Source organism: Oryzias latipes, chromosome 6 (assembly GCF_002234675.1).
Source record: "Oryzias latipes chromosome 6, ASM223467v1".
Classification (NCBI taxonomy): domain Eukaryota; kingdom Metazoa; phylum Chordata; class Actinopteri; order Beloniformes; family Adrianichthyidae; genus Oryzias; species Oryzias latipes.
In genome coordinates, this window is record NC_019864.2 from 29,020,370 (window position 1) to 29,043,826 (window position 23,457).

At 39.9% G+C, this 23,457-nt stretch overlaps 1 protein-coding gene across 1 annotated transcript in view; it reads left to right on the forward strand.

The window, feature by feature from the left end:
* LOC101175396 (PQ-loop repeat-containing protein 1) overlaps positions 1 to 20,416 on the forward strand; it is a 58,678-nt gene extending 38,262 nt beyond the window's left edge. Inside the window, exon 5 of the mRNA XM_023956067.1 lies at positions 18,679 to 20,416. Coding sequence (XP_023811835.1) covers positions 18,679 to 18,853 — 175 coding nt within the window. The 3' untranslated portion in view covers positions 18,854 to 20,416. The remainder of the gene's footprint in view (positions 1 to 18,678) is intronic.
* The last annotated feature ends 3,041 nt before the right edge of the window (positions 20,417 to 23,457 follow it).

Here is a 23,457-nt window from a genome sequence, read left to right on the forward strand (position 1 = left end):
TTTCCCGTAAAAATGAAAAAGGGATTGTTTTAAAATTCTTAAATCCTGGGACTGGAGATTGATTCCAATAAAGAATTAATCTGTCTGAGATAACCAAGGATGAAGTCAGATTAAAGACAGAAACAGGAGCAGTTTTTCTCTATGATTGCATCACGAGGATCAATGTGTAGCGATTATCCTCCCACACAGGTGATTGTCAGATCAAACCCCCATAATGTCATAGAAAACTATGCTAATTATAATTTTTTCCTCATTAGGTCGCTCTTTTATTATCAGAAAAACTGTGAGCCTGGAAAATAGATAGTTTCATGCTCTGCTGGTCATTAATTCTCAGATATATAAGAAAAGCCAGCTGAAACTAAATAAAAAGGAGACTTTTCCTTTCTTGGAAGCAGGTTTTCCTTAATAAAAAAATGTCTGTTTGGCTTTTTAAAGTAACAAAAAAGCTTTAAAAAGATTCAAATTTCCTCACTGACTGTCAAGTGTTCTTCAGTAAAATGAGGTTTTTCTGTGTGGAAGGTCAAATTTAACTAATTGGAGGTCATGCAATTAAAACAATGCAGTATATGATGAAGAAACTCCAAGATGGAGGAACCTCTGTGTTTCTGTTCACTTTGCGACATGTCAGTTTCTCGTGTTCTTCTTTCTCTGTATATTTAGTTAGAAGTTTATCTATTTTTAACTCCTTTTTTTCTCAAGTGACCTAATGATTTCATTCGGCCGTACTGTCATTTGTCAGGATTATATCACATTTATTGTGTCCTCAGGGTTCTGGCATCTGGGTTTCAGTGGAGAATGAGCGCCCAGTTGATTCAAATTAATGCAACAATTACAGTAAAAAACATAGAACGATTCTGTTTGACCAACTTTGTGAAAAAATAAGCCACACTGCTGTTAAAAGGGAAAGAAAAAGATTAGGATTTTAGCTGCTGTATTTAATAGTTTAACTTTTTTCACACAATAAGCAGTCCTTCCAGCACATCTTGATGTTTCAAACTGTTTTTTATTTTTCAAATTTGAATTTGAACTTTTCTTACATCACAACACAACAGTATGGAATATTTGCGTAAACAAAGAGCCACTAAGGAAATGAGAAGGACCTGGCGTCAGACAAGATATCGCCCGACATCATCGTCTGTTAATGGAAATTGTACAGTGTTCAGGATTGTGGAAGAAATCTTTTATCAAAACTTAAAACAAGAAAAACTGTAACTGCTACGGTCGCCAGTTAGAATAAACCTTTTTTTAGAGCGATTGGGGGGGGGGGGCTTCCCTGACAGTCAAAGATTTCTTGTGCTGGCTGTTTATTTCTGCAGCCAGATTATCTGACCAACCCAATAAAATAATAAAATGGGAAAAATTCTTAACATAGTGACATATTTTAGTGACAGTGGGATAAATAGACACGAACAAAATGATCACAACAAAAAACTTTATTTTTTCCAGAAAACACACTCTACTTAAAGATCTGAAATACAAGGTTAAGGTTAGAAATTAAGGTTAAGAATAAAATTTTGACTTTGTGAGCCACCATTTAAGTACCAACAAGCTTCATTTACGATGGACTAGAAAGTTTACGTCTTTTTAAAATAATAATTTAAAAAAAATAAATAAATAAATAAAATAAATTGTGGCATAATAATGAATGTTTATTACGAGCAAATAAAGAACAATTTACATCCATTTAGTCCAGAAATGTTTCCGTAGTCCGAATCTTTAAACCCAGGGGGTTTATTTTACAAACTCAGAACTTTTTGCATAGGTGTCTCTAAAATGGATGGATGGATGGATGCCTGTTTGTGTATTTGTGTTGGTTGGTGTATTTCTCTGGGATGCTCCTGCATTACCAAAGTCTTCAAAAAATATCAGTAGTTCATTCATTTTCTCTCTGTACCCTTTCGGGGTCACGGGGTTGCCGGAGCCTATCCCGGCTACTTGGGCGTAGGCAAGGGATGCCCTGGACTGGTCGCCAGTCTATCGCAGGGTAGAATATCCTCAATCACACATCCATTCGCTCTCACACTCACACCTATGGACAATTTAGAGTTGCCAATTAACCTATGAAGCATGTTTTTGGACAGTGGGAGGAAGCCGGAGAGAACCCACGCATGCACAGGGAGAACATGCAAACTCCACACAGAAAGGTCCCCAATTGATGTATTTTTCATGTCCCCCAGCCGGGTCTTGAACCAGGGGCCCTTCTTGCTGTGAGGCAAGAGCGCTAACCACTGCGCCACCGTGCAGCCCTATCAGTATCATCCCTATATCAGCCCTATATCAGTAGTTGATGGCCCTGAAAGATTTCAATGTTGTATTATTGTTCTTTTTTGGTGACTGTCTGTCTGGCTGTTAAATACCCAGTACAAACAGAGATTCAAACACAATCATATTGTTGGTAGTTTAACTCTGCGATCTGGATCTTATGCTGCATGCAGATACTGACGTGGTCCATTAGTAGCCCAATGAAAAGGTGAATGTTTGTCACTTGGGCAAACAGCAAAGCAGATTTTGTGAAACTCAAATTCCTCCACATGAAGTCTTGAAGCTTCTAGTTTATGAAAACAGAGTGTAAGTATTTGAATCCTGGACCATTTGCTAAGATAAATTGGGACAAATGAGGAAAGTGAACCAGAAAACACCAGGATGGTGGATTCCTGTCGTCTCAATCGAATCATGGCCCCTAATCACATAACAGGCTTCTTTAGGGGTTTTACTTTAGTTTTTTACGGTATTGAACACAATCATATGTAAGGTTGTAGTAAATGTAGAGGCATGATTGAAGGCCGCGTCCCTCAGCCACTATGTACATTTGACGCATATTACACAGAAGAAAATTGGTCGTACGGGAGATTTACATCATTATTACCTATAAACTAGGTAAAATAAGCATAAACTGCGTAATTCTCAACCAACCAAGATCCAAATTCACTTATAGACGCATGTGAATGTCATGAACGACGGAAATGTAATTCGTGGAAAATGGCACAAAGTGGCACGGCCATCCACGGCTGTGGATGTCTCCTGTCATTTCTGTTGGTGTGTTGAAGCTCAAACTCAATATTTAGTCACAGACTTTGGGAAAACTCCATCCAAATCGTTTCAAACCAGTTTGCATTTGAGGCAATCATTTATCAGGTGGAGGCAACGTTTGAATAGTTACGTTTGTATACACAAACAATGTTTGTGCAGGTGAGGGCTCGGCACCCTGCCTGGGGAGTTTTGTTGTTTTACTTCTCATTAAAGTTCGCATGTTTGGTTTTTCTGGAGTTCTCTGATGCACCAGCGCTCGCAGACACAGCGTTTCACTGAGGGACGGTGTGAAGGATGGCGGTGATGGCCGTCTGATGGTCACACTGACCATAAACGGCGGCAAATTCCTCTTTTTTTATGTCCTTACTGCTTTTCTAAATTTAAACAGCCCCTCCAAAATAATGGGGCAAGTAGAAAAAGTGCAGTATGTCCACAAGAACTGGGAATTGAACTCTTGTTCCCTTTTTTAGTAAACCTCTCCAACACTCCTCTGTTTTTAGGTCAGGGTAACGCTCCCTTTTATGACCGCCTAATGGTAGTTTCCCGAGGCGCTTCTTGCTGGCACCTTTACCTTTTGAGACTGAACTCTTGGGATGTGATGCAGAACGTGTGATCACCACCAAGCAATTTGCGAGCATGTTGTTGAGCAGAGTGGCATCCCTGCAGAAGCTGCAAGTGTGAGGGTGTCAATGGCTGCTCAGCCCCGATGTCTTCCAGTGATGCAACGTTCAATAAGGGCATAAGACGGCATGTATTACATGTGCACACAAACACACACGTCATTCAAATACACTGTTCCCACCACCTTTAGTAATGAAATCATGCATGGTTGTTCATTTTCCTCCACACCTTTCTCCTTCATTTGTCCATTTTACAGGCGCACACTTCTAATGAATTATTGGAATAAATGAATTAAACAGAGAGGAAGCTCTATGCATTGAATAACAAAGTAAGAGATGATTCATTTCATTTTTTCAAAAACTTAAAATGCCACAAATGTTTAGATGAATCTTTTATTCAAAAAGAGCCACAATAAGCGTCATAGAATAGTAAATAATACTCAAAAGAAATGACATAACCCTTTACATGTGCAGTGCTTTTCACAGGGACCTGAAGGTAAGTGACATTGAATTTTATTGCTTCAGTTTGCATTGCAATGATATTGAATCAATTTGTGTTAATAGCTCTGGAGGTGACTGAGATTAAGAGTAATACTGGGACACACATTCATTTTTATCAAATGTCAAGGTCATACTGTTATCTCTTTTTGTGGGATAAAACCAGGATTATGTCAAATCCAGAGCAAACCGGATTCAGCCTTCCCCACCGACTAAACCACGTTGTCAACAGTGAAGAGCTGCATTTGTCTCTGTATTCTCTCCTTGACCTTTATCTTTGCATTGAGCTACAACACTTTTTTTCTCTGTATAGTTCATCATCGTGACAGAGAAGGACTACACTATATTATTGAGTAAAACAACCTTCACATCTGGGTTTATAACTTCATTTTCTGTGGATTTGAGAGTCCCCTGTTTTTGAGTTAAGTTAAATCATCACATTCTCCTGATCTAATCATAACCCTGGGGCCAAAACAACTGTGGAGGGAACCCGTGTTCTTGCTTTTGAAGTGTTTGGGCAAATGTCTACATTTGTATAGAACCAAAAGCCACCTTTACGGTCCTTAGGGTGTACAGACTGGACACATTTGGTCCGCTTAAATTGAATGAGTTTGTTTCCTTCCATAATCTTGAACAAATTTTCAGTCTGACTACAACCAAGCGGACCAGGAGCCCCTCTCAGACCCATCGTTAGACGTGGCCTCTGTTCCAAATCGGACTGAGCTCCTGTTCGCTTCCTCAGTCTGAAAAAGCCTCTGCGCTCGGAGCGGAACAACTGAACCAAAACGACCACCGTAGCCGGGCATTACGGGATGTAAACACAGTGGCAGAGCAACAATGAGACCCAGCAAGTCGCTGAAAATTAATCGGATGAATGCAGGCTCATTAGAACAACTTTAAAACATGATATGCATAGCTTCTCACACTGTTTCCTGACAATCTATATGTCATAATCATTTATCGACATACCTTCTTAGCCATTGTCTCCTTGGCAACTGCCTTGCAGCAAGCCTCTGCCATACCAAAGTAGCAATTAAAAGGGGTAGTAGCTGACCTTGATCCAGACGTTCAAAATTGGTCAGTAAAATAGAAAGGATTGCACAAAGACTGCACAGCATAGGACTTCCACAATTTCTGCCCTTTTGTAGACTTTTTCAATTCTTTTTTAGACTTTGACAGTCTTTTAATCCTCCAACAGTCTTTTACAGTATTCTAGAGCCTTTTCCAGTCCTTTACAGTTGTCTATTGTCTATTTGTCCATTGCAGTCTTTTACAGCTCCCTACACTCCTTTTTTTTCTTCCATTTTTTAAACAGTTTTTTACAGTCCTTTTTCCCCTTTACAGTCTATAATGGACTTTTACAGTTCTCTACGGTCCCTTTCAGTTCTTTAGTTTTTTTCCAGTCCTTTACAGATTTTCTAGTCCTTTACAGTCTTCTAGAGCCTTTTCTATTCCTTTACAGTTATTTATTGTCTTTCTGTCCATTGCAGTCTTTTAGAGCTCCCTACAGTCCTTTTTTGTCTTTTTTCTGTCCTTTTTAGTCGTTTACAGACTGTTGAAGTCCTTTACAGTTTTTTGTCCTTTACAATCGTTCAGTCATTGTCAGTCCTTTACAGACTATTGCAGTCCTGTACTCATTTAGACCTCTTACACATTTACAGTCATTTCCTTAATCTTGCAGTCCTTCACGGTTTGTTAAAACTCTTTACAGCGTTGTCCTCAACTTTCAGTAATTGAAGGAAGTCTCAGAAAATATAGGAAATCTTTGCCGTTTAATATCATTTAAATTTTATATTTTTTATATGCATTACATTACATAAAAATCAATTTCAATTTCTCCAGTAGCCGTGATGATGTCATGTGTTCTGACTAGTTTAATAACTTTATAGAAGTTGGAGAACTGACCCGAGGCAATCTCTATGAATTAGTCTTTCTTGCCTCCCTTTCGGTTCGTTTTGTGATGTAGAATCCATCTTTTTCTGTCAGGTTGGGAACTTTTCAGTGTTTGGCTGTGTGCGATCGAACAACATGCATAATTCATAGTTGGTGGGTTAAGACAGCTTCTCTCTTTGCTGGGGCCTTTGATTTTCACCCCCCCCCTCCCCCGAGGGAGATTTGCAGCCCTGCTGCGGAATCACTTTGCATGCAGCCATTATATGCAGGAGGGAGAACAATTGTACACCCACAGAATTCGGCACATGTGGAAACATGCATCCCTCCAATGTTCACGGTCATACGAAGAAAAAGAATTTGCTCTCACCCTGTGAAGCTCCGCCCTCTCTTTTTCCATGGCGCTTTGTGTTCTCTGATCGTTATGTAGACTCCCTGACCCTGATGGGGGCAAGTCTCATTTTTAGTTTGACAACAAAACGTAACTCTTGTATTCTCAGGAACAGAGTTCAAACATTTAATCAGTAAAGTAGGACTTACAGGGATTTTATGTCATAGTTGAAAAAGTCCGGGACTGCTTGGATTTTATACAAAGTTGTTAAAAGTTGGGTTTGCTTTGTTTCCTTTGAAGCATTTGGGTTCTAAACAGCACACAGTAATAGGTGCTCATGTCTCATTTGGCGTTTTCTACATCCTGGTTTCGGTTTTAGTTCTCCTTAAGTCATTCGGGTGTTTCTTCTTCTGACGTTGTCAGTGGCAGGTGAGGACCATGAACCTTAAAGAATCAGTGAATCACCTTTCTTGGGTGTCCTCCTCATATGCAGAGGTGGGCGGCCCCTGCCTTGAAACATTGAATCTGGTGGCCTGTAGCTTGGGGCAGGTCTCCCTTGAAGGGCCCTGGCTTGTGCCTGGAGCTGGGGAGGGGGGATGCCCGGAACTCCCGGGTGGTGGTGGGTTGCTCGTCTGGGGCGGGGGGGACCTGCCGGAGGTGGGGTCCCGTGTTGGGCCCCCTGGCGGGGCGAAGGGCTATTGTCCTGGCTGGAGCCTGCACTCTCCATGCTCCTGTGCCTCCCTGCTCTATGGCGTTGGGGGCCATGGGGCCGATTCCCTCTATCTGCTATACCATGCCGGTGTCAGGGGGCCCTGGCCACCGCTACCGCTTTGGTGGGGGTCTTGGTGTGTGGTCAGCCAGGCATGCATTCCATCATCCACCTGGGTAGAACATAAACGCCCACCCGAGCACAGGTGTCAGCTCACCTTTACCTTTACCTATACAATAGTATGTGTGACAGATTGAATGCTTCACATCTGTTTGGTTTGTATCCATATGTGTGTGAACTGTAGTTGCATTGTGTACATCTTGACATGATTGTATGTGAAGATTTGTGGAGCCAACATGTTGTTTGTAACACTTGAGTATGTGTGTGGACAGGCCCCGCCCCTTTTGACTAACATCGACTCCTGACAGTAATGATGATAATCCTCCAGCATTTTGTTTCTTAATGATTGTTACCCCCCCCCCCCCCACACACACACACACACAAACCTACTCTGTAATTATCCTCCCCTTCTCCCCCTTTCTTGGGTGCCCTTACCCCCCGTCTCCAACATCCCTCCCTGCTTTCCTCTTCTTCCAAAAAAAAGAAAGGATACGGATGTTATCAATTTAAATAAAGTTTAGCCTAAATTACAAAAGGGGATTTGTACAAATACACACCTTGTGTTTCAGAATATCCAGAACCCCCTGTTGTAACAGTTGTTATGTCCCGTAATCTGCCGTCACATCCTTCATGATGGACGTAAAAAGCACACTTGATCTATAATAGATGCTAACCACAATGTGATTTGTGTTAATCGCGGCTGTTAAAAAACTCAACTAAATTAAAGGATGTTTCAATGCAATTTTATTTATGTAGCCCAGTATGACAACAATAGTTGTCTCAATGGGCTTTATAACGGTAGTTGTGTAATAAACATGAATCATAAACAATATGAAGTCATAGAATAATACACCTAATTTATTAAAAAAAAATAGATTTCTTTTAACTACTGACGTTTAGTTGATCAGAAATCACTTTGGACCCCGACCTTTGAAAAAAAGCTTTCATCTAGAAAGGGACAAATGCACTCACCAAAGAGGGGAAAACTGTCTTTTTCTTACAGTTTTGCATTAAAATCAACATTTTTGTTGAGGCATGTTTGCAGGATTGTTTAACTTCATACTTGTGTGCAGGTGCACAGGTCTTTTCTGCTGAACAAAATAATCAATTTAGAGATTTATAAATAAGAAGCTGTGATAGAAATGCTCAGCACGTGAAAAAAGAAAAAACAAAGACACTAAACTTTAAGCTTTTCATACTTCTGCAAAAAGAATTCTGCCTTTATTGACAAGCTGATACCTTTGATTTTATTCTAGACGCCTAAAGCTAGTGTGTAACCAAACTGCAATACCTTACAGGTGGTTGGACACACAAAATTGTGGAAAAAAAATACACAAGGAAATCGTAGTTTTGTATTGAATCTGGTTTTGCACATGTTTTGTACCGTTTTTGTTTTAGTAAAATTGGGCAAAATTGCTCTGGGCTTTCACACAGATCCAGCTTACCATTGCTTTCACTTCATAGAACCTAAACCAAAATGTGTCTATGACAGGAGTGAGGTGTGTTCAAAATACATGAAGTGAGAACAATTAGACTACAAGAAGTGTAATCAGTGTAGGAAATATGGACATTTAGAAACGGCCCAAAAACTACTCTATTTCATTTAGTTTTCAAGAAAATTAAAGTTAATCAAATTGTGGATTGACTCAAAGAAGGCACATTTATGGATTTACGAGACAACTTTGTAAATGTTTTATACATGAAATCAAAATCATATAAGCAAAACGGCTCCCATTTGTCCAGTAAACGGCAAGATGTAAAGTTTATACGTTACAGACCAAAAGTTTGGACACACCTTCTCATTCAAAGAGTTTTTCTTTATTTTCATGAATATGAAAATTGTAGATTCACACTGAAGGCATGTGAATATGAACTAATACATGTGGAATTACATACATAACAAAAAAGTGTGAAACAACAGAAAATATGTCATATTGTAGGTTCTTCAATGTAGCCACCTTTTGATTTGATTACTGCTTTGCACACTCTTGGCATTCTTCTGATGAGCTTCCAGAGGTAGTCACCTGAAATGGTCTTCCAACAGTCTTGAAGGAGTTCCCAGAATGCTCAGCACTTGTTGGCCCTTTTGCCTTCACTCTGCGGTCCAGCTCACCCCAAACCATCTCGATTAGGTTCAGGTCCGGTGACTGTGGAGGCCAGGTCATCTGGTGCAGCCCCCCATCACTCTCCTTCTTGGTCAAATAGCCCTCACACAGCCTGGAGGTGTGTTTGGGGTCATTGTTCTGCTGAAAAATAAATAATGGTCCAACTAAACGCAAACCGGATGGAATAGCATGCTGCTGCAAGATGCTGTGGTAGCCATGCTGGTTCAGTATACCTTCAATTTGGAATAAATCCCCAAAAGTGTCACCAGCAAAGCACCCCCACACCATCCCACCTCCTCCACCATGCTTCACGGTGGGAACCAGGCATGTAGAGTCCATCCGTTCACCTTTTCTGCGTGGCACAAAGACACGTTGGTTGGAACCAAAAATCTCCAATTTGGACTCATCAGACCAAAGCCCAGATTTCCTCTGGTCAAATGTCCATTCCTTGTGTTCTTTAGCCCAAACAAGTCTCTTCTGTTTGTTGCCTTTCTTTAGCAGGGGTTTCCTAGCAGATATTCTACCATGAATGCCTGATTCACACAGTCTCCTTTGAACTGTTGTTATAGAAATGTGTCTGCTGCTAGAACTCTGTGTGCCATTGACCTGCTCTCTAATCTGAGCTGCTGTTAACCGGCCATTTCTGAGGCTGCTGACTCAGATGAACTTATCCCCAGCAGCAGAGGAGACTCTTGGTCTTCCTTTCCTGGGGCGGTCCGCATGTGAGCCAGTTTCTCTGGAGCACTTGATGGTTTTTGTGACTGCACTTGGGGACACTTTCAAAGTTTTCCCAATTTTTCAGACGGACTGACCTTCATTTCTTAAAGTAACGATGGCCACTCGTTTTTCTGAACTTAGCTGCTTTTCTCTTGCCATAATACAAACTCTAACAGTCTATTCAGTAGGACTATCAGCTGTGTATCCACCTGACTTTTGCACAACACAACTGATGGTCCCAACTACATTTATAAGGCAAGAAATCACACTTATTAAACCTGACAGGGCACACCTGTGAAGTGAAGACCATTCCAGGTGACTACCTCTTGAAGCTCATCAAGAGAATGCCAAGAGTGTGCAAAGCAGTGATCAAATCAAAAGGTGGCTACAATGAAGAACCTACAATATGACATATTTTCAGTTGTTTCACACTTTTTTATGTATATAATTCCACATGTCTTAATTCATAGTTTTGATGCCTTCATTGTGAATCTTCAATTTTCATAGTCATGAAAATGAAGAAAACTCTTTGAATGAGAAGGTGTGTCCTAACCTCTGGTCTGTACTGCATATGGCACTGGCGTCGGCCCCCCCACTTACTTCTCTGGACGTAGCATTTCTGAACCTTCTCTAAATTTATCATCCGACTGCCTGTTTGAATATTCATCCATCTTCTGTCATTTCCTTTCAACATCCATCCTGCCATATTTAAGTGTTTGCTTCTCTCAAAAATCCCTCCACGTTTTCATCCTTTCCCTTCGCTCTCCTTCATCTGTGGCCTTTTAGTTTAGATAAAGGTGTCAAGTCAGTGTAATAAATGAGGAACATGTCCAGGCTCAGCTGAGCTCAGTGTTTCGGAGTCTTCAGTTTGTGTGGGCTTTAGTGAGAGCACCAAGGAAAAGGCACCCCTTTGTCATTTGTCTTTGTACACTTAACAACTTTTTCTGCAGTTTTCCTCATGATTCGGATTATTTTGAAGTTGCCGTGTGTGAGATGTTGCACACTTATTCATTCCAAATCAATACTTTCCTCTTCCACCGGACAGGGCAAACTTAATTTGGTATGAGAATTATTTTCTTGATCTCTTATGTGACTTTTAATAATCAAGAACTGCATGTTTGCCGCACAAATGTACTCCCTAACAACTGGAAGATGTATGGACAGTAGAGATGAAGGGGCTCAGGCTTCGTTCATCATTTTATGTCAGGGTAAATCTTCTGCAGTCAGTTGTTATGATCGATAATGTCAAGAATAAAAAATGGTTACCATTTATTTTGATGATTATTTTTTACAGAGAAACACCAAAGGCAGACTTAGGCCAGTGGAATGAAGGTTTTTCTGTTGCACACGCTGGTCTGCATCATGTTACGATAAACATGTTTAAAAAGTAGAATTGAACAAAAATGGATCTTTTGTTATTGAATCTAATGTCCTCTGTTTGTTTTAGCCTAATAGTCCAATGAGTTGCAGAGATTTGCTACAAAATGGGGTTATTGACACGTTTAACCCTAAAGGGCTGATGTGAGAAGACTTTTTAAAACCTGCAGAAGAGTTATTGCTACGGTCACAAATACAGCGGCCACCGCGTGATGGGGAGGCATCGCCGCCCGAGGTTTTGAAAATCGTTGTCGTGGTCATGACTGTGGACGACGGCCATCAGGCGTCAGTCGAAATCGCGCGACAGCTGGGCGTCCACAGGGCGGTGGCAGCCGGATCGCTGGCTGGTAGCAGCTCTTATGCGTCTCCAGATGGCGGCCGTCTTTATCAAGTCTATATCAAGTTTTTCTGTAAAAATTCTTCTTTTTTATCATTTCCTCACCATCAACCGCAGTTTGTTCAGATGCAAATCTCTAAATTGCTGTTAATGCATTAATGCCGCCTCCCCATTTATATGCAGGACCCACAGTGGCTGGGCGATGACCGCTGGGTCCCGGCCCTTGTCAACAGCCCTCGTCGAGTGTCCGCGCTACCACCGTCCGATTGTTGGTTGGCTGGAAGGTAGAAATCAACTCTAAATCATTTGACGATTTGGGGCGCCTTGGAGACCCTCCTATCATTCAGTTATGGCGCTGCTACCTTCCTGCCTGTCATTGTCCTGCCACCGTGTGACCTAACCTTTTCTTAAAACCGTACACGCGCGGCGTGTAAAAATGATTACAAATGCAGCCGCGTGACCACCTACCGAATTTGCTGAAAAACGTTTAGGTGGCATTTTGGGATATGTGACCGTAGTCTAATTTCTGCATCACAAAGAGCAAGCCACCAAAACAACCCTAATATTCAGACACACTTGCCCATCTTTTTAGTTATCTTGTTTGAAAAGCAATAAATGGTGCCATAGAAGGACGTGGACACGTTTGGAGTGGGTTAGTTTGCAGAGCTGCATTTAAGAACAGAAATTTGCATCATAGAAACAGATGTGGTTTGATCAGGGAAGAAGAAGCAGATGCTTCAATAATTACTAACTCATCATGTAAAAAAAATCGACTAGTCTAATACCAAAATAATATTCATCATAATAAGATTTATTACAGCTTTCTGTAAATGAGGTCCAGACATAAAGCATTGTGGCTGATGCAACAAAAAGACAAAACTGGTCAAATGTGACACAATTAAGTCACTTCATAGAATAAAATCCAGCAAATACAAGTACTTTTTAAATTTGAATGTATTGTGAGCCATCATCCTGCTTTTTTTCAGACAAACTTTGGGATTGGCCGAATACACCTGATTCAGGTAATGAGCAGTGGGTGGGGCAAATAAATCAATAAAGGACACAGGGATGTGGACACTTCTGATTTTCTTCAGATTAGGATAAAGAAAGCAGCCCTCTGTTCACATTGGATCCGTTTAGGACTTAAAATAGATCATCTTCTGATCTGTTTTCAAAGCGATCCCAGTGGTCTCTTCATCATGATTTAAAAAAAACCTGCGTTGTTTTTTGGGACCATTGGCGTGGAGTAAGCCCGGACCCATTTCCCATCATTTATTTAGTTTTCACTCTCTCCCACCATCTTACAGCCTCATCCCATCCTCAATCTAACATTGGCAGTGCAATGGCGAGTAATATTGGAGCTCTCCAGCATACTTTAATTTCTACACCAAAATAAGCTCTTTTTGAAACTGCATTTTTTCGTCTGCTCTTGATTAACCATGATTTGAATAAATACTCAGAAATGTATTTTTAAGCTTATTTTTCAGTTTATATGTCCTGCGTTGTAAGAAAAATGTCACAAAAACATGTTAAAAACAATATTTTGCAGTTCAGGTTTTTTCCTATTTTAGCTCAGAAACTTCCAGTTTGATCTTAACTTTTTTGAATGAAGATAAGGAACCATGCTGTAGGTATAATAGGAGGCAGGAAATCTAATGCAAAGAAAATGATTTATGACTATTTGCCGCCGATGTTTTAAAACATAAGAGGAAAATTCCATTTTGTCCTGTTCCTAAGGTAACAACACAGATTTGACCAAAAAGCTAGGACTATAACTTTGGCATGTAGTTACCAAAGATGAGAAAACAATTGACTCACAGTAGAGACGTCCATGATTATCGTGCTCATTAATTTTCTGTGACAGCATAAAGATTAAACCAATACCTCAAGCTTTACCCAACTTTTTTTTTCGCCGTCCTGCAGTTCTCGTCTGAGGACTGATTTTTAAATTTTGTTTTGTTCTGTTGCCAAACATTTTTTAATAACCCTGAGAACGGCTCTAACTAATTATAATGTTTACCGTCTCTAAGCGTAGAAAAGAATGGATGTGGAAGGATGAGTGGGGGTGGAGGGCAGAGGTGTGTCAGAACAAAGCAGGGAGGTAAGGTTAGACGGTTCCAGGGAGGTGTGATCAAAATTCATATCTGCGTGAGGTTAAAGAGTAAATCCTTCAGTTCTAGGCTGTAGGAGACAAAAGAAGATTAATGACTGTCTAAATAAATACATTAAGTAAATTGAGGAGTGAAATGTTGAACTTTTAGCATTTATGTAAGAAACTTCTGTAATGAAATCTTCTGTTTGCCTTTTATCTAGAAGTAACTTTAGGCGGACGGTTGTGCCAGACTGCACTCTATTCAGTGACTTTCACAGTTTGGTTTTACAGCATAAATTAATCATATAAATTAAAAAGTGATTTATGAATTAAATTGGGGAAACACTTATTAAGATTTGCCATTGGTTGATCATTCTTGTTTCAGACAAAGTGTGCACCGCAGGCATTGATTAATCTTGTCTGACAAGATCTGTTGATGAATTAGAAGGAAGTGTTAGCAGGGGTGTCAGCGCAGCTAATTAACTCGGGGCATTGAGGAAGCTATTGTTTAAGCCCGGTACAGTTGGGCTGCTCCAGATGTTCAAAGCAACACACACTGAGCACACAAAAATCCTGTCAGGTCACATAGTCAGGGATGAAAAGAGACTGTCTGCCCAGATGCTGCATCTTCAGGTAAACTCATGAGTCCAGGTGAATGAACAATACCTTCACCTGCTGAACGCACGAAACTTGTCCCATGGGATTTTGTGCTGTGTGGGAATAAAAAGTGTGCACAGGCATTTTTTTACTGCTGCTTCCTGGTTAGTCCTTTAGGACAGTGTTTTTCAACCTTTTTTGAGCCACGCCACACTTTATCCTTGACTAAAATCCCGCGGCACACCAGCATCCAAAAATTTAAAAAAAAGGAGAAACTCATAGTCTGTATTGATTTACAGCCCCTCCACAATCTCACATGCATTTTTATAATAATTGTGGCAGAAAAAGCTGAAGTTGCAGCAGTTTTTTCTAAAAGATGTTATTAAAGTTAAGTTGGAAGATTTATAAACTGTTTGACGTGTGTTCGTTGTGGTTTTGAAGACATTTAACAAGGACGACTCATTGTGCGCTGAGACACTGTCACTTTAACCCAATGCATCATGGGAGATGTAGTGCAAACAGCCACCAAACGCAGACAGACTAGCGTCTCTGAGCTTTATTGTTTTCATCACTTTTTCCACGGTCTGATAGCGGATTATGTGAAAAGCTACACCGCTAAAGACGAGCTTAAGCTGGTATTATTGTTGGAACTGAGAGACTATATGAGCAGAATCAGAACAAGGAAGTGAAGACTTTAACCACTTCTGATTGGTCAGACTGATGACGTGTGATTAAGCCTCCAAGAATGATTGGTGGAAACAGTTAAAGGGGTGGGACTTTTCCTTAAACAGTTATAGCTGCGGCTAAATCGCGTTACCGGCATTCTTATCAAAATGTCTTTAATAGAATCAAATAAACACAAAGAAAAAAGTATTTTATGATCTTTCATATTCCTAACTACTCAGTGTTTTATCAGGACCTGTTTGGATGAACACAGAACTGATATCCTGGAGATGGTACATTTTTTTAGATCGGTGAAAATGGGTAATTTCCCATGGCACACCTGACCATCTCCCACAGCACACCGGTTGAAAAACACTGCTTTAGGACTTAGTAACAACTGCCCTTGTGGGTGGATACGGGCTGTATGCAGGTGAAAAAGGTGCAGGTGTGTGAGCCTACCTAAAATGTTAAGATCATAGACTTATTGAGCCCGCAGCACCATAGCACCATCAAGTTTTGCTGTTTCTCTTTCTTAATTCTAGTATCTTCCACCATTTTTTGCTGCTTAACTCCTCCTACAATTTTTCAGCTATTTAACCATTCAACTATTCAAGTGTTCAGCTCTTTAAGCTTTTTCCACCTACGAATTTTGGTCCTTCAAATCCTCGAACTTTTCAAGATATTCCAGGATTTTTCCCTCCATTGAAAGACATCGGGAATCCTTGGTTCAGAAGCTCGCTGGTTCGATACCCGGCGCTGGCATTTTTCACAAAAATAGTTTTCTGTTATAGTGCTGTTTTCACTTTATGTGTTCATTTCCTTTTTAGTGATGGGCATGCTGGGAGCGACATGTCGTAGTGAACACTTAAGGGTGAAGTAGGTGAGACGCAGGCATGTTATAGGAATGTTTCATGTTTTCAACCAAAAGAATCCAGCAGACTGCACACGGAGCTGTGAACAGTGTGCACTCCTTGCTTGAAGGCTGACTGTTATAAATAAGGAAATTAGAAAAATCAGAGCATTTTATGTTTACGTCCTACAGGTAGCCTATGAGCACTTGTGTATCACCTGCACATCCCATACCTGCAGGATTTGCTCGCAGTCAGTAAGGAGGCAGTAGTCACACCTTGATTATGAGTAGAGTGTGACGTAAGGACGCCGCACGGCAGCATCACCTGTACGTCATAGCTGCAAACGACTTAGCCATAAGGCTGTGTCACACTACCACGACATACATTTTGCATGAATGAAAACTGGTCGTACATGAATATGCATGGTAAAAGTGAGAAAAGTTGTGGTTCTTTATGTGGAATTTTCACAGATGTGTCATAAATGCACATCATTTCATTTGTGCTGCAAGGGTATAAAAAGTATGCACAGACACAGAAGAGGCAAAGAACACGTAACTCATGTAAACCCGCACTTCATTTAGTGTTTCAGTGGGAATCTACAATTTTCATAGTCATGAAAACAAAGAAAAATCTTTGAATGAGAAGGTGAGATCAAACTTTTGGTCTGTACTGTATGTCTAAGGGACTTTTCACTCATGTGCCAGCGTGTGGCAAAAATCACATACAATTGCACAAGGTTTGTGTAATAATAGGGAATGAACTTCGTAAAATACGCATAAACTGCATAATTCTCAAATGACCAAAAATTCTAAACAGCTAAAAACCAAATTCATGTAAAGACCTGTTGGCCGAAATCCTCGTTGGACATCCGTGTTTGTTGGAGAAACTAAAAAAAAACCCACTTATGGATGACGTATGTCACACATGAATCATGAAAGACTGAACTTTATCAACATGTCCGTTGTTTTCTGTGTTTTCTGACGACCTTGTTACTTGGAGGAGACATCTAGATGTAAACTTTTTTCTGTTTGGCTCATGTTGGAGAACATTTTACACACATGTAAATATGAAATTCTGCTATTTTATGGTAGTTTGTCCTAAAATGTCTCATTTCCTCATCAGAAAGATAGCCCAGAGGAGTTTAGTGTGACTCCTGAAGGACAACTGAGGGTCTGCTGCCCTGATGCTCATCAGGCTGCCTTTGCCCTTCATGTACACCCATCATGCTCTGCAATCTCATTCCTATTCAGACGCCCCGTTCACTTCGGTGGTCGGGTTGCGTCAGCCCCTCTTTTTGCTGCATGGCAGATAAATGCGGTCCTCTGCAGATTCTCCGTCTCAGCCCTCTGCTCGTTCCTTCCCCCTCACCGCCTTCTGACCCTTACAGTACGTGTCACTGATGAATGATGGTCCTGCTCCATCCCCAGGCTCAGTCAGCTCTAATAAAAAGAATGTACTCATATTACATTCAAGCCTGTGGGATTTCACTGCCCAGGGAGCTGGAGAGAAGAAAAGAAGCAGCAAAGTAGGGAGAGAAAACAGTGTAAAGAGTCAAAACGACACTAAATGAGTCAAAGAAAGGAGTGGATCCAGAGAATTCACTCTAGATCCAGGTGTGGGATCCTGCAGATGGCCCGGTCCTGGCCTGAGCTCTCTTGAATGACTTTTTTTTCTTAAAAAAATCCAGAGTTTATCTGAAGCTTCACATAAAAAGGGGATTTTGTGGTTTTAAATGGAAAAAGTGACTCCTGTTGGGTTCTGAAAGCAGAAGTGAAAGCTGCTTCCTCACAATAGACGTCCCGATTTATTTAGCCTTTTTTTACAGACATTTGTTTGCTTCTACACAACTCTATCAATATCAGGCTTTTTTTAATGTGTAAAATACTCTGTGATATTATATTTTAAGAAAAATGTTGGTCTGGGAGATTCAGTGAGTTTTTATCTGACTGATTCCCTCAAAGTTAATCCGTCAGCAAAGGTGGCTCAGTTTTGTGTTTTGCTTAGATATTTCTTTCTCATGGGATTATCTTTTTCCCAGAGATTTTCCTACTTATACGTTGTCCATATCTTATATCAAGTATTATTATCTGTGGTTGATTTAGAAGGAAGATGGAGTTTTTATCTATTTTCAAATCATTCCCAATGTTTTTTGTTTGAAATTATAATTGACATTTTTAGTGAAAATCAAAAAACCTGTGTTGTTTTCTTGGCCATAGTGTTGGCAACGAGTGAGTTGGGGGCGGGACTGTTTGTGTGCAACAACCCCGCCCCCCCCCCCTTCCCATCTCCCACTAGCTTACAGCCCCTCAAAACCCTAATCTGACATTACAGGTGCAACAGAAATGACGAGCAGTATTGGAGCTATCTAGCCATACAGATTAGAGCCAGTGACCAGCTCAGGAAAGCAAAACAGATTTTTATTTTTATTTTTTTACAGTGTATTGTGTTCTGCATCCTGATTGGTTATAGATCATTGTCTATTAATCCGATCAGTTTGTCACGTTTTTTTTTCCTATGACGGCTTGAACTTTAAGTTCAAACAAGAGAGAAAAGTGTGAAATTGTTTGTCTGTTTGAGGAAAGTGTAGAAATGAGAAGTTCGACTGCCTTAAAAGATCTGCAATAATTGAAAAAATAAACTAATTACATTTGTGGATTTCACGGGTTATTTTTAGAATATGACTTGTGATAAACGAGGGAAAACTGTTGATCTCTGTGTCTTTTTGTGTTTCTCTTGTGTAGTGTGAAGATGGTGCTGCTGTGGACGGCTGGCGACGTCTTCAAGACCACCTACTTCATAACAAACCAAAGCCCAGTTCAGTTCTGGCTGTGTGGATCCGTCCAGATCCTGATTGATGGAGCCATTCTGCTCCAGGTGCTGCTTTACAGTCGAGACACTCGAGTGAAGCTCGGCTGAGTCCGAAGAAATCGCCACATTCAGGGAGCCTGTGTGCAAATCCAAAAGCAGCAAAGCCAAATGGATTGTGTTTTTTTAAGTGTTGCCCTCGAGCATCATCCAGCCACAAATTCCCCTGAACAAACGGCATCTTTTCTGCAGTCCACAGGACAAAATACGTTCTCCTGTGGACCCTAAGAGGCAGATAAAATAGTTGATATTTTTAGCTTTTGTGTGATAATTCTGAGCGGCAGCAAACGGGAAATTGTGGAAGGAATTGGCAGCTCTGTAAAAGCAGATCCACGTTTTTTGCAATAGGGCCACAACAGCAGGCCCCTCCTCTGGAATCTCCTGCTTGACTGACCCCCCGCCCCCTTTTCCACAGCTCTGTTCTTGTGTTGCGAAGCATGCGTGCTAGTCCCTTTGTACGCATGTTTGTGTGCATTTGGTGTTTTCGCAGCCGCCTCGTGTGCAGCTGCAATAGATTTTTGCCATCGGCATCCTGCACTTAGTCGAGGCCTTCGATACATCAGAGAATAGAAACTATGCAGGCTATCAATCTGAAAAATAATGCACACGTGTATCAAACAAGGAAAAACTGTGAGCAGGTCAAGTTAGAAAAAAATACTTTTTTCTAGTTCAAAATGTGCCAGTTTTCTTTCAAATATTTCTTTTTTTTTTCACCCCAAAATATATATATATATTAATATATATAATTTTTTACTCTAAACTTTAAAAAAAAGGTATTACTTGCCTTTTCTGTAATGAAGAGTTAAGTTATTTCAACCAAAGGGCTCTATTTTATTTTTTTATCTGCAGCCAAAGTATGTTCAGTTTTTTGTTTGTACAGTTCTGCATTTTTCTTTTTGGAAATGTGGGGTTTGATATTTATAACCTTTTTTGAATTGGTGCAGCTTCTCAAATAAGGTGTTTATAAATATGTTAAATGCCAAAAAAGAGCAATTAAACTTTCAAATTAATTAGATAACAAGAACTTTCTCCACCTTTTAACTTTAAGGTAACAGAATTTCCCATGTTGGGCCGCAGTGGAGTTTTGTCATTTTTATTGTGGCTTTAAAACATCCAAACTATTCCTTTTCATGCGTTTTTGCCTGTTTGTATTACCACAAGTCATGCTCCCAGATGAACAATAATATTTCATTGATCAGTTACCCGTGATATGATATTGAATCATAGTCCTGCATCTACTCCTGTTCTTGTAATTTCACAACATTTTTCAGCAAATCAAAGCTACTTTACCTTAGAAAGAAAGTAAAGGTGTCAGGAATGTTCAGGGATTTGAAGAAAAATCTGTGCAGAGTTTCAGCGAACAAATAAAACTGTGGCTTTTCATGACTATAGCAAGTTCATTCAACTGTTTTTAGGCTGCTATTGGACTCTAAATGACATCTAAGCATCATAAAGAGGCACATTTCTACTCCTGTACAGGCAAGAATTTGTAAAGTTCACTTTAAAAGTTGGAACCTCACAGTTTACTGCTCCATCATATAGAAATTATATTTAGATCAACTCCAGAAGTCAAAGAAAGCCAAAAGTTTTAAACAAAATGACTGCAAAAAAAAAGCAGAAGTAGAGGATTACTTCATATTGGAAGCAGCTCTTTGATATTTTTTTTTCTTCCTGTAATAATGGCCATCTGCTGGAAGAAAAACCATAAAAACCAGAGGGAGCTCTGTATGTGTCTGCAAAAGTATGTTTTGTTGGGGGAAAAAACTGCTCACATTAGATGAGGAGACGGTACAAAGATAAAGACCAGTAATCATTGGGGGCATGCGGTTATTAAACAGCCAGGAAGCATGGATTTTACTTCTTGTCTGTGCAAATATCAGGCGGCCAGCTGAGAAAATGAAACTGACAGCTTCCAAGACAGAACAATCATTCACGCCGTGGCTCAAATTCCACTTCTATTTACTAAAAGAAAACCCATGATGAACCTGTTGAAGCTGGAACCCCAAACTCCAACATTTTACTGTTCTCTGTGTAACAGACAGATTTAAAGTTAGTCATGTTTAAAGCAAAATATCCTACCATCTTTTGATCCATTATCAAAGCGTTCCCTATGGTCGTTTAATTATCATTATGGCGTTTTTAGCCAAAAACCTGTATTTTTCTAGGACATACAGTAGTTGTTGCAGAGCAGCAGGAGTTCATTAAAAATTGGCGTCATCCCCCAGGACTGAGCGCTGTTTACTCACTCTCCCGCTAGCTTACAGCCCCTCACACCCCTAACCTAAAATGGTAATCAAATATTAGAGCCATCCAGCTGTGCAGTTTTGAGCCAGATGCCAGTTCAGATGAGGAAACCAAAGACGTTCATTTGTCTGCTTGATGCATCAGAATGGCACTAAACCTGTAGCTTGTCCAGGTTTCTACGTCACATATACAAACTTTGACAAACTTCATTTCATATTTCACAAGGATTGGAACAAAGAAAAACTCTAAATTCCTACTTTGAGCTTAATTTTCTTTAAACAAATGTCCTCCACCATCAGAAAAATGCCACAGGACCATGTTAAAACTCCATTTTCATTGGAATGGGTCTCTAAAGTGGAACCCAAGTTAAAAATATTTAAAAAATATAATGTATAATTAAAAATTTAATAAAAAATGTTATTTTGTATTAATAAAGTTTTGACAAAAATAAAGCAGACATGTACCCCAACTGTGTTGCTTTTATTGGTTAGTGTGTAAAAAAAAATGGTGGGATTTTAAAGATGTTTAGTTTGTAGAAATTTGTACAAAAACCGAAAAGTAAAATTATTTGTAGACGTTACAAAATGTTTTTTAAATAGCAAAAGTTGGAATTCTGTGCTTCCCAATAGATTTTTGAAGCTGCTTCAGTTTTCTTTACCAACCATTATTACTCAAACTGCAGTAAAACTGTCCAATAACTGATTCCAAAGATTTTAGTTCTATTGCAATTTACTGGCATAGATGTTGTCTCAAATCGGAAAATCAGCCCATTATTTTTCATCAGCTACAGCCCCAAACTCCAGCCGAGTGCTTTTTTTCCAGATGAATTCTACTGAGCCTTCATTCGTCTTCGTATCACGTTAAATTGCTTTATTCGTTAGGGAAAAGTTGCTGTTTTCACCCAGAAACTCTCCATCAATCAGAGGACAGTGATGTGTGAACAGCATGTTAATGTTTTGCTTCCGTTTTTCCTCCATGAAGAAGCCCCTGCTTGCTGTCACGTAAAGTCGGTTGCAGCTTCTTATAGTGGCTCAGAAAACAAGCGTATCAACTGGGATAATGACTCGATCGAGGTCATTTTACCTCTCACTCCAGTTTATTTGCCTTGTTTTCCTCGTGGAGTTCTTGTGATTTACTGATCCTGTGCACTGGGTCCTAAAAACCAACCTGCACAGAAACATTGCTGCCAGTCCAAATGCTCAACTTTTCTTTTTGTTTATTTTTTTTTTGTGTGGAACCTATCATAACTAAAAGACAAATTTTAACCGCTTGGCTTGAAAATGAGTTTTTGTTCTGCCGTCTGTTCTCCGACGGGTAAAAGTCATCGTCTCAGCTGCTGATCAGCAGTCAGTGCAGGTTTCCTTTTAACCTCATGCGATGCATTGGATTGATAAAACTACAGGCTTATTAGACCCCCCCACACACACACACACCCTTTTAACTCACCAGATTGTGTCCTTCAGTTAGCGTCTCCCTGGGTCTGTGCCCTTTTAATGATAATCATATTTAAAACACTTTCTTTGCATGGCGACAACAGCCTTTCCATGCATATTTAACTCGTCCTGACCCATAAAATCCTATTTGTGCACATTAGCTCTGTAATGCGTGGGAAATATCTCTGAGATGAGTTAAATGATAATTACAGGGGGCTGCCTGATGGACTGCATAATGTCATTATCATTTTTCTGGTTTAGACTGTATATCAAATGACTGATTTTATGTATAGAATGTGTGTAAAATCCTCATGTATTTATGTCCTCTTTCTTCTGCATTGATGTTCATACACTGTTCTGATCAAATTTAGGGTTTTCAGTTTCAAGGTTTGCTAAATATAAAATGCTTTGTTATGAAGTGGATTTTAATCGAACAGCATGACACAATTTACTCTGGCTTATTATTATTTTTTATTCAAAAAATGCACAAAAAAACACATTTTTTGACGAATAAATCAGGAGGTTAGTTTGGATTTAAAAGCTTACAGTAGTAAAGTTTGGCTTGTTTGTAAAAGTTGCTCCAGAAAAGCTCCTCTTTGCAGAAGAATGCGCCTCTATGGTTGATCAATATTTGTAAAGGATCTAAGCAGGAAGGAAAGCCACCACGTTCAGCCCTGACATGATGTGGTCTGACGTTGAAGAAGCTACGTTTCCATGACACGTATGCGCAAAACTTTATTGAAATTCTAAAAATGTAAAAAAAAAAAAAAACACAATTTCACAATCACACTGTTTCCATTAAATCATAATCATGCAAATAAACACAGCCAAATCACGCCATAATACATTCAAAATCATGGCGGCTCATCAATCAAAGTGATGTAAACAACACTTTGATTGACAGCAGATACATTCAAATTTCTGCCACGGCACTAGCGCTCATCATCGTCCATCAAAGGAGACATCTTCAGGCCATGG